This window comes from Castor canadensis, chromosome 3 (assembly GCF_047511655.1).
Source record: "Castor canadensis chromosome 3, mCasCan1.hap1v2, whole genome shotgun sequence".
Taxonomy (NCBI): Eukaryota; Metazoa; Chordata; class Mammalia; order Rodentia; family Castoridae; genus Castor; species Castor canadensis.
The window spans coordinates 75,111,709-75,124,535 of record NC_133388.1 but is presented as its reverse complement, the minus strand read 5'-3'; the positions used below and the strand labels follow the sequence as shown (position 1 = coordinate 75,124,535).

Genomic DNA, 12,827 nt, shown 5'->3' with positions numbered 1-12,827 from the left:
CTCTGAAGACCGTCTTTTACTGTAGTCTCTCATCAGAATTCAACTTCTGCTAAGTGCTGTTTAGCTCATGAGATCTGAAGATGGACTATGCAACACACATTCATTCACTATTTCTCAAAGTTTTTATTTCCTAAGTTTTTTTTTTTCCCAGAAAATATTTATGGGTTCATGCAGATAAAGGGATTCCACATTTGAGTTAGTTTAGGAAAATTGATTTCATTTCTGTAAGACTTCTTAGACCTTTAATTACGCTTAATAACTATTAAGCAATTTGGTAGTTATTAATACTTTGATGGACAAAGAAATATTTCCCAATCTTATTTGACCAAGATTTATTTATTTGTTTGCAGAATTTTTAACAGATGATTATTTTCAGAAGAATATTTGGAAATAAACTGAGTGGGAGCTCATATCTATAATCCCAGCTACTTGTGAGGCAAATATCTGAGGACTGTGGTTCTAGACCATCTTGGGCAAAAAAATGTAGCAAGACTCTATCTCAAGAAATAAGCTGTGTGGTGGCAAACATCTGTAATCATAACCTTGTGGGAAGCACAGGTAGGAGGACCACAGATCAAAACCTGCCCCAAGCAAAAAGTATGATACTCTATCAAAAAAATAACCTAAGAGATGTGATTTAAGTGGTAGAGTGCCTACGTAGCAAGAGGAAAGCCTGAGTTCAAACTCCAGCACTGCCAACCTCCCTCTCCCTCCAAAAAGAAAAATAATTAGGAAATATACAGACTTCTGTTTTTTAATATTGCTATCAAGTTATAATCATCAGAAATGTCAACAGATCACAAAGAAAGAAAGCCACCTACTCCACTGGTAGCCAATTGTAATACTATAGCAGTTTTGCTTTTGTTTTGATTTTCCCTTGAAGAAATACCATATGAATTACAGTTTTACATCTGGGGTCAAAATAACCATAGAAAACAATGTTTATTATGCAATACTACATATCCCAGGATTCTGTGGCACATTGCTTTTAATTTAACACACAAAGAATTTGTTTCCTGTTATTGAATAATTTATTTTATAACCCCATCTCCTTTGAATTGACTGAAGAAATCATAGAGCTCAACTTAAGAATTAAGAGATAACATTTCATTCTTTTTCTCACATAACCTGCAATGAAGAACTCTAATGACTTTATAATTTTCTATATGGATAGATATGCTATTATAATTTTAAAATATTTTATCAAGGTATAACTTATTAAACTTTGATGAGGTGAATAAAGTGCTAGATGAAATGTTTGATGAGATTTTGCACATATGTACACCTGTGTAACCTTTTTCCCAAATCAAGATATAGAATTTGTCCAGCCTCCTACATAGCTCACTTCTGCTGCTCCCAGCTGGTGCCACATTAAAAGAAACTGTTATTATAAGGTGTTTTGCTTGAATCAGACTTCATAAACTGAATTCCTAAGTATACACTCCTGTGTGTCTGACTTCTTTTTTGTGTGTTGTTTTTGAGATGGGGGGGGGATCTTGCTTATGTTGCCCAGGCTGGTCTTGGAACTCCTAGGCTCAAGCAATCCTCCTGCCTCAACTTCCTGAGTAGGTAGGATGCAAGATGCATGCCATTGCACCCAGTTTGCCTTCTCTGTTTAAACATTATTTTATGAAATTCATCTTTGTTGTTGAGCAAATCAGTAGTTCATTAATTCTATTGTTGTTTCCAGTTTTTAGCTATTATGAGCAAAGATGTTAAAACATGCTTGCAACATATCTTTCTGCATGTGTGTCTACCACATTTCTGTCCAATATGTACCTAGAAGTAGAACTGTTGAGTCATAAGATATGCATATGTTCGGCCTTCCAAGATGACTGTCAGCCAGTTTTCCAGAGTTGTTCAGCCTGTTTACATTCCCAGGAGGACAGAATGGAAATTCCAGTTGCTTAGTATCTTCACCAATACTTGTTATTTTCAGGTTTTCGCTCAGTGTTATTTATGCTGGTGTGGGTAAATTTCCCTGTAGACTCAACTTAAACTTCTGGTAACTAATGGCATTAACCCTATTTCCACATTTATGAGTTATCGTTTTTTTGTTTTTTAATTTTTTAATTTTTTTTTTCATTTTTCTTTTATTATTCATATGTGCATACAAGGCTTGGTTCATTTCTCCCCCCTGCCCCTACCCCCTGAGTTATCATTTTTTAAATAAAGCACTGTTGAATTATTTTGCTACATTTTAAATAAGGTTAGCCTTCTTCCAACTTTTTCGTAAATGTCTGTTAATACTCTGGAAATGAGTTTTTAAGTATAGAAAAATGCCTTTGCCTTGCTTTTCCACTCTTAGTAGTATTTTTTTCATGACATAAATTCTTAATTTAGTGATGCCCAGTGAATTAATCTTTTTCCTTTGTCCTTAGTAATTTGAGTCTTGTATAGAGAGGCTTTTCTTATCTCAAGTTCTAGTATTTATTCTTTTATGTTATTTCCTTGAAACTTACAATCTATCTAGAATTGACTATTATATTTGGTATGAGGGAGGGTCGAGATTCATATTTTTGGTGTTGATATCAAATTGTTCCCAGAAATATTTATTGACAATAATATTATTTTCTAACAGTTTTAAGTCAATTTTCCCATATATACCCAGTTTCTGGACTCTTTTATTTCATTGGTTTATTTTTCTATCCCTGTAATACCACACTGCCTTAAAACTTCATATTTAAACATGTGTAATACTACATTGTTTTAACTGTGGCTTTATTTTGGCAGTTCTCCAGTTTTGTTCTACATTAGGGTTCTCAGGCTTAACACTATTAACATTTTGGGCTGGATACTTCATTGTGGAATGCTACCCTGTACATTGACCTCTCTGTGATTGGTCCTTCAAATGGTAGTACCATTTATTTTATTTTATTTTTTTAATAACCAGAGAAACTTGTAATTAAGGGGAAATAGATGGCCATTCTTCAAAGGAGTGTTAAAAGGATTGGGAACCTTTGGCTGCCCTCTATCCCAACAGACCCAGTCACTCAGTGACCTTTTCTTTTCTTTTATTATTATTTTTTATTTTATTCATATGTGCATACAATGTTTGGGTCATTTCTCCCCCCTTCCCCCTGCATGGTAGTACCATTTAACCTTGACTGCTTTCTCCACAGTTTTCCAAAAGGTTATAAAATTGACATCATCTTGGTAAGTATAATTATGTGTAATGATACAATATATTATTATGTTTTACTTAAGGATCTACTAAATTTTTCTTCTGTTTCTAATACTGGTGATAGTTTCTAGAAAGAAATATATCCCTGAAAAATCTGGTATATCCTAAATTGACTAAATTTGGGTTTTTTCTTTTTGAAAGATGGACTGCTTTATGGTTACCATAATGGTATAGTTTACTGCCAAAATTTGATGATAAATAAGCTTGTTGTGTGACTCAGTATTATAATTTTTTCTATCTTAGCAGCATTATAGGAATCTGAGGATAAATTAGTAGAATAACATGTTTTAACCTGCATATGAAACAGAGATTGTAAAATCAAAATAGGTAATTATGGCAGAGAAAATTTCGTTCTTTTACATTTAAGGGAAGATTCATATATGTATCAACAAAGAGTTGCAAAATGGACATTCTAGAGGCATTTATTAGTGATGCATCTTTTACACAGGTCACAATCCTTTTCAGAAACAGGAAATATTCTTGATTAAATATAGAACCAAAAGGTATTACTATTACTATTATTGCCATAACCTCACCTCTTGCCAGACATTTGCTATAATTTTAAACTAGTTACTGGCATCTTATTAAACTATAGTTTCACCTAGGGTATAAAAAGACTTACTCATTTTACTCCAAACATGCCTGGGTAGAACAGGGTAGTTTTAACTTTAAGTAAACCAACCAACATATAAAAGGAAACAAAGACCACAAAGAAATATGTGTTCTACTCAAGGTGGACCAATGTGTCCTATGTTCTCAGAAACTGGACAAAAGTACACAGACTCCACAGAGGGAAAGGGCCTGGATATATGGAAAACATGATCTGAAGAGCCAATGTGACAATAGTGTCACAAACATTATTTCCAAGGGTATTTCCACTTAAATTGCACCTGAAAGACATTTCATAGACAGTTATGAAAGCTTGTAACACCAGCACTGATCAAAGTCTTTCATGACCCTGACAATGGCAGAATGAACATCTTATCTGATCAGTTTTGTGAGCCCTCTTAATAGAAATGGTTTACATGTAGTTTTAAAATGTATAATTTCAATATATTTTTAAGCATTTTGCTACAAAAATTTCCATTCATCAATGAACGATTAATGAATTTCAACATTTTATGTAAATACAAAGTGTAATCAAGTAATTCAAATAATTAAATAATTATTTCATTTTGTCAAATAAAGCAATTAAGTAGTTTGGTTTAAAAACACAAAAATATATGATAAAGATTACACTTATATAACAACCTAAGTTACATTTAAATATGAATTCCATATTTATATTTATGCATATTGGATTTGATCATGCAAGTTAATTTATATTTAAAAAGTCCAAATTATATACATATGTTTTGAGGTATGCACATACTTATATGGATATATGTATACACATCTGTCCAAATATATGTAAATAGTTACATATATTAGTAAGATATGGTAAAAACAAACAATATTTAGCATTAATTAGACTCTAATCTATTTTAATGATGAATGACTAGTGTAGGCTTGAGATTTCTTGTAAATTTTTAAAATTTTTTAAATTTTTACAATTTTTAAAAAAGCTTTTCCTGACAAAACTGGAAACAAGACGTAATTAACTTAAAATTTTATTTCTAACATATTTTAATATCTATATTATAAGCATTATATCTCTCAATGACTACATTTAAGAATAAGAGTAACTGCTATAACTTGTAAAATCACTACTTGCAAAAATTCAAATCAACCAAAGACCTTCTGAGATGGGAAGGTAACATGCGAGTTATTTAAAAAAATAAATATTGATTTAGGCACCTTTCAGTAAGAATAGCATTTATTCCAATTAATAGAGGATTATAGAATAATATATAATCACACACAAATATTCCGATTAGTTACAAAAATATAGTCTCTTTAGTGGAAGTTAGGACTTACCTTTTCCTAATAGGGTCATTTAAAGAAGAACTGAAAGCATAAGACCCCAGTGCTAAAAAGGGACACACATTCATTGCAGGGTGGGTTTAACCCTACATAAACTAGCCAAAAAAAAAAACACTGAAAAACCAGAATATGGTGTTTACCTATTTATAAAAATGAGCATTCATTTGTGATGTGTCTGTTTTATTCTGTAAAAAAATTTAAATGATATAAAGATCAAAAGTACTTTCCTAACAAAAATGTAATTATACAACTTTTCGATATTTTCAAAACTTACTGCCCCTCTCAACTTCAAGTGGAATTTATTTGACCTAAATATTTTAGCAGTTCTTTGAATTCTCTAATTTTAATTTTAGTTATATTATAATGAGGGAATAAAGAATAAATATGGGAAATTTAAACCCTCAAACCATTAGTTATATCAGAACTTTGTTTTTATTTTAATTAATGCATAAAATCACAATTTTAATTTTTCAAATGTTTGGAAAATTAAAATTTAACTTTCTTAAAAAATTTAAACCATATCTATATTATACTTTAGAAGAAATAGACATATTTAAAGTATTAAGTGCTATTTTTCTCATGGGATTTGTTAGTGTATGCTAAAAAACTTGCACTTATATCAGCAGTACCAACCAATATTTTCATAAAAGCAAATTTCAAATTTTATCTAGAAACAAATATTCAGTATGCTATAAATAACTTGAATAATCTTCAGAGGAGAGTAATTTTTTTTTAATCTCTGGTTTCCAAATTTTGACAAACTAACAGTAACAGTAGTTTTGTAACACTAGCATATTAGTTTGTGCTGCTCTGGCCCTATGACCATGATGAAATCTCACATATTTTATGATTTCCCTGAACTCAGGAATGAAAGCAAACGCAAAGTTTTTGGACATTTGGATGCAGCACTGACCAATTGACAGCAGAGGCCCCGAAGAAACAGTCCTCAACACCCTAGTTGTGCTCTCCCTCCTGCAAACTGCACAATGCTCTACAGACTTCTAGAACAAATGCGGAATGGAAAACCAGGAGGCCGTACCAGCAGAGGCTCATCAGGGGCACCGATGGACAGCTCAGCAGATGATGTGCGCGTGGTGCTGAGCCCCGTGAGGGAAACATTTGAGAGCCTTCTTCTCCTCACGCCACTGCAATTGTTAGGGATTTTAAATGCACATCTCTTATGGTAATTTAGACCACATCCTACACAGCAAAAAAAAAAAAAAAAAGATAGCCTTTGTTTAGCAATAAATTAAAAGCTATTCCACTATTAATTACAAATTATGAAGTTTTAAAAACAGTACGGGTTCCATTTTTCTTGAAGCTATTTGGAACTCAGATTTTCTTTTGCGCTTTCTCTGATTTTTTTTTTTCCTCCCAGTTTGTAAATGTAGTTCCTGGAAAAGCCCAGCAACTACCCTGACTGTCATTTTTTAAATTTTCTGAGATATAATAAAATTGGGCTTTGAAATTTTCAGTTCCCACAAGATCAAATGTAGGGGAATATTAATCACGATCTATCAGGACTTTAGACTAGCACTGAGTCTTGGCTTTACAACTTGTATGTATACAAGGACCTAATTCTTTTTTTTATTATTATTATTATGCTGGGGGTACATTGTGGCATTTACAAAAGTTCTTATATCAAATATGTCATAATTTCACCTCTGTTTCCCTGTCTGTAAAATGAAGATAAAACTAACTACTTTGTAGAATTACTGCTTGCTGGCTTCCACATGGTGGTCTGCAATGGGAAGCCTACTTCCCACTTAGGAGAACTATCATTTTTTTCCCCGATATTTCCAATATTAACATTCCTCACACAGATGTGTTCATTACTTAGAATTTCTCTGTTTTACATAACAGGCCAGACAAATGTCCATAAAACACATGTCACAGTTCAGACATCCAGGCACTCAGAGGCTGCTGTAGCCATGGTCCATGAGGTGCTAGCTATGACTTACCCTAGCACCAGACATTTGTGTCACTCACATGTTGCTGAGGTTTGTAGGTATGCAAAATATAAGAGTTGGAGAGTTATAGAGGCATTCATGAGATTTCAAAGTAAAGCCTGGAAGGCCACACAGTATGAGGCAGAAATAAAGTCCTTGCAGTCAGCCGGAGAAGTTGATGTGTTAAGCTGTAGGAGTGGAGCTGAAGCTGCGGTGGTGACTGCATAAAGTCTAGAGATTCCAGGAACATGGAATGTGTGCCGAGTAAAGCTGTAGTCAGCGGGCAAAACCAGCACCAAAGAGATGCTGTGTGTGCTGCAATTCGCAAGGCCATGAGGCAGGGACACTCACACCTTTGGAGATGACCTCACACCACGTGCCCTGAATGCTGGGCATGGAGCTGCAGCATTTAAAGAATGCCCTGCTACGTTTTGGTCTTGCAATGGTATAAATCGTCCTTGTTCTTCAACTGTTCCTCCCTTTGGAATGGGAATGTTTATCCCAAGCCATTCTATGTTAAAAGTACATACCTTATTTTCTGATATTGTAAGAATACAAAACTCTTAGCTTACAGTTAAGAGTTTGTCCTGAGACCTTGGACTTGGGCTTTTAATCAGTGCAGAAACTAAGAATATGGGAACTCTTGGAGATGGACCGAATGCATTTGCATTATGAGATGGACATAAGCCTGAAAAGGCCAGGGGTGGAATGTTATAGTTTGGATCTGGAATGCCCCCCAAAAGCTCAGCTTGGTTCTTAGCTGGTGGCACTATTGGGAGGGGTTGGAAATGTAAGGATATGGGGCTTAGTTGGAGGAAGTAGGTCACTTGGAAGTATACCTTTGAAGGATGTATTTTGTCCCTGGCTCTTTTGTCATCTCTCCCCTTCCTGATGGCTATGAAATAAGCAGTTTTGCTTCACCAAAGACCTAGAAACAATGGAGCCAAGAGTTTCTCTTAACTTCCCTGCTTATAAAAAGAAATTAAACAATTGTGGTGAACTTATTTATATGTTACATCATAAACCCTTGGTCATACTAGCCAAACTTCAAGAGCTCTATCTTCCTCAATCCAAGGAGACCAGGAATGGTTGGGCAAAGTCTTCAGATTTCATCATGGTGTTCTAGAGCACTAAGTGAACTTGAAGGAATTATTTCATATATTAAAGGCTTACACCTTTAATCCCAGCTACTTGGTATGCAGAGGTAGGAGGATTATGCTTAATGATCAGCCTGGGAAAGATAACATGAGACCCTATCTGTAAAATAAACTAAAAGTATAAAGACTTGGGCCGTTGCTCAAGTGGTAAAGTGATTATTTAGCAACTTTAAGGTCCTGAGTTTAATCTCCAGTATTAAAAAAGCTATGGTATTAATGTAGAAAATACAGTCTACCCAATTCAATAGCTAAGTGATCTTAGATGGTTTGGTTACCCTTCTGATCTCTCCTCATTCCAATGCTTACTATTACAATTTCTGGCTTACTTAAGATGTGAATTTTATTTTTTAGTGTGTTGTTAAAACATCCCATATAATGTAGGAAAGAAGTAATTTACACATCGGATAGGAGAAAAGACGTGAGAATCAGAGTTTTCAGATCAGGCCAAGAATGTTTACAAAAGTTTAAATACTGAACAAAATACCCCAAAATGAATCCATGTACCCCCCAAATGCCTAAAGAATACATCCAAGGGACCAAATACACTGTTGTAAAAAGCGCAACACAGGCATACAAGTTCAGCATGCAGTTAACTTGACAGGGGAAGAAACTCACCTTCACATTTAAGGCCCTGCCGCACCAGCCCCCAGAGCATTTCTCCACAGTGATCACAGAAAGCTGGAGCTCGGTAGGAATGAACAAAGAGTGCATGCGGACGAATCTGGAAGTCTTCAAAAGTGGCAGAAGCTGTAGAAACAGTAACATTAAAAAAGAGATTGAATGGATTTGCTGGTCTGCAAATAATAACCTTATAAGATATTAAGTGTGCAAGTATGGATATAACTCTTGGCAAAGTTAGGGAAGATGAGATGGAACATGGCTTGCATTTTCAGTCATTAGATTTCATTCTTCGCAGTCATAGTTTTACAAGTGGTGGCCTAGCAACCCTCTCTTCTTTCTGCATGTCAAACTGTTAGGCCATTTTGAAAATATGAGAATGCTAGAAGAAAGCATAAATGAAAGGATAACTCAACACAGTTTACAAATACTTGATACTAGTAGAAAATAGTTTCCTTTTTGCCTTTCAAAATGAACTAGAAAGGTATTCCAAAGTAATAATAAAATTTTTACTGAATTTTTGATGAACTCAGACAGATCTGAAAATAGCATATTTGTATATAGAAGGAAGGCACAACCGGACGACACGAATCTGAGCAGCCTATTTTGGACAATAAAACTAAGCATTAAAAATGTGACCTACAAATAACCAAGCAGACTCTCCCCCAGTAGACCAAACACACACTGATAAACTGCAGTCCACTCTGAGAAATACACTTCATTATAAACTATATTCACACAGGAGGCACTCTCTATCATTATTTATTATTGCTTATTTTTTATGGTACTCACATAAACTATTGAAATCCACTGTTCCAATTATACTTTTCCACAATGTATTTTTATCACATGATAAAAATAGCTCATGCTTTTGCTGCCCTTATTCAAAAGGTACATAAAATTGGAAGTTAAAGACCAGCCCTTCTCTCAACATTCTAATGGACAGGATGCATGTTTCCAGGCATCTCATATCTCTATATGCCTGAGGTTGAGGCTTGGAGCCCATGTTGTCCATCAGTGGGACTGGAAAAGGCTTTGCCATTGCTTGCATGACATCTCACTCAATCAGTATGAGACTTATTTTCTTATACCTGAAAAGAGAAGGCCTTGGCTAATGATGATATCTCCAGTCTCTTAAAAGTTTAAAATTTCACTAATGTTACAACAGAACCCTATACACTTCATTTCCTAAGGCTTTTATTCTAAGAAAACTAGGAGGAATACTATTTTCCCTTCCTCTTCAATTGAAATAAGCTTAGGCAATTGTATATTATATCTCACACTCCCAGATTCACAGTATTGTGGACAATGACAATACTTTTACTAAATAAGTAAAAAACAAGCAAAAACAAACAAACAAAAAAACCCTGTGACTTGGGTACCAATCATATACTTAAATGATTTGGCCAAAACGTGTCTGATTTTCAGAATGCTAAATCTCCTTAAAACTGTCTCCTCAAACCCATAAGCAAAATTTGTTCTTAAAACATCAAAGAAAATAGTTCAAAACTTTGTGCCATCCATTAAATCCTAGCTTCTCCCCTCATCTTCAAAACCACCCCTCAGGATCAACAACTATGACAATACTATGAAATTAATTAATTGACTAATTATGGTAGTTTTCAAAATAAGGAAGACTAGAATTTGACAATACAAATACTGCTGCGTTCAGACATTTTTGGAATTAAGCAAGAAGAACATAAATAATTAAAATAAAGATTTTTCAATGGCACCTCCCCTTCTAATTTATGTCAGGTAAATTTGTTTTTTTCAGTTTTTAAAGGGGATTAACATTCATAAGCAGTTAGCACTCTTGACTTATGCTTAAATGCCATATTTCTAAAGTTCAATTTTAATATTCTCCTGTTAATTTTAGAATAATTAAATACATTTTTAAAATGAAACTACCAAGTGCAGTGAGGTTTTACATCCATTTGAAATCAAAGCACAACATTCATTCATTATGAATTTACCTGTTCTGCTCCCTGGGGGAAATCAGCATTAGCTGAGCATATGCATGCCGTCTCGCCTAATCACAAAATTGCACTTCAGAGATAATCACTTAGCACAGGAAAACAAAGTGAATGCTGTAATTCCATTTCATTTAAGTTTTAGAATTGAAATGGACGGATAAGAATAGGAATATTAAAGTGTCTAGAAATTCAAGAAGGAAACAATGTGCCATCTGTCAATCTGTCATACTCAATCAACCGACCTAAATTAAAACCATATGACAGGGCAACAAACTAAACACAATGGCCCCTTACATTGGTATTTGTGTCTCTTTGATTTGCTCTATTCACAGTCTATTGTTACATTCCAGCATGCAGGAGAGGAGAAAATGACATGCTTTCCTTAGTCATTGAGTATTTGAAACAGGTAATTGAACCAAAAACACTAATATAATCAGTAGTTCTTTTAAGGTTTATTATAAATTGTTGCACAAAATGGAGTAAACTGGTTAGCAGTACAGAAGAAATGGGGCTTCTGAAGCAAAATAAATAATCTCTGGAGGTCAAAATTATTTGCATAATAAAAAAATGTCAGACCTTCCAAGATTTTCAGTAATTTTTTAATGGAAATTTTAGCAATTTGGGAGAAGAATTAATACTTTCTGGCTACGGGAAGTCAGAACTGATGTAATATGAAGAAATGCTTAACACATTGAAAGCATCTTCTCATTCAATTATTCCCAAGCAATGTAGGAAGCAGATCTTCTTCTTCTTCTTCTTCTTCTTCTTCTTCTTCTTCTTCTTATTTCATTTTATGTATGAGAAAATCGAGACTCAGAAAATAAGGTACCACATGAGGTAATAATCTGGACCCAGTCTCGACACTAGAATCACATGAACTCTCTTAGCTATTATGATAAAACTGATCATATTTCTTTGGCTACTAAGACATAGACCATAAGGTGTACATTTATTTTATGTATTACTGAGAAATATTTTCAAGAGCATTGCAGTTAAGTATAACATACTGCCCACTGAAACATGCACACCTCAGAAATGTAAAAATGCCTGGTTGGGGAATAAAATTTTCATGAAATAAAGTATAGAATAAAATTATTTCAGTTCTTTCAAAAGTTTTCAGTACATGCTCTGCATGGAATACATGCTTTGAAATTCCTGCCCTCTAAGTAAATTAGGGTTAAGAACAATAAATGTTTCTTAAATTTTTTAAAAATCAAAGCTTAAAACCAATTGGAACTTGGTGTCTACATGATAAGCAGTCACCACACTGAATTGACAAGTCTAACCCAAAGCAAAATATTTTGAAGATTGTTATGGGCAAATTTGGTATTTTTCTTTATCATGTAAAATGTTGAAAGTAGCTTCTGGATACCAGTCTCCCCCCAACACTCATTGTTATAAGGTACATGAAAGTCTCCTTTAACCTCCTATCATTGATCTACACATATGAAAATCAACCTCTGCAATTTGAGAACTTTCACTGGTGGGTGATCACTGCTCACAATCAATTTATTGCATTTGGGACTATCTCAAGTAACTAGAAATTTCATTATATTGAGGCCCCAATACTCCTCTGTAATTTCTACTCAGTTGTCTCAATTTTAAACTCAAGCCTTTAATGCACAGACCATTTTCATGTCTTTCTAAAATCAGTTCACATTAAGCCAAAACAATCCTAATGACTTCAAGCATAGAGTTTGTGTATATCATTTTATTACTATATCTAAAAAAGCACTATGTAATATATATTGGAATTAGAAAAATTACTAAGGAATAGTATCTTTTATTGAGAGTTCAAAGTCAAAATGAAAATGGTAGTCCCACAGATAATCATAATACAAAGTTCAGATGGGAAAACCTAAGAAAGGGTAGCTGAGAGGAATGTGTCTGTTAGGGAGAGCTTCATGGAAAAAAGGCCCTACACACAATCCTGAAGGATGAAGAGAATTTTAAAAGCAAAGCATGAAATAAGGAGAAGAGAGAATATTTATATAGTCTGATTTTATTTAATTGTAGCTAATTT

The 12,827-nt window shown here is 33.9% G+C and overlaps 1 protein-coding gene across 8 annotated transcripts in view; it reads right to left on the bottom strand.

The window, feature by feature from the left end:
* Positions 1 to 12,827, bottom strand: part of Prkd1 (protein kinase D1) — a 317,831-nt gene that overhangs the window by 73,641 nt on the left and 231,363 nt on the right. For all 8 annotated transcript variants that reach the window (XM_074068231.1, XM_074068225.1, XM_074068226.1 and 5 more), the window contains 2 exons: positions 8,829 to 8,960; positions 6,147 to 6,307 (listed from right to left, as the gene is read on the bottom strand). In XM_074068231.1, the coding sequence (XP_073924332.1) occupies positions 6,147 to 6,307; positions 8,829 to 8,960 (293 nt within the window). The remainder of the gene's footprint in view (positions 1 to 6,146; positions 6,308 to 8,828; positions 8,961 to 12,827) is intronic.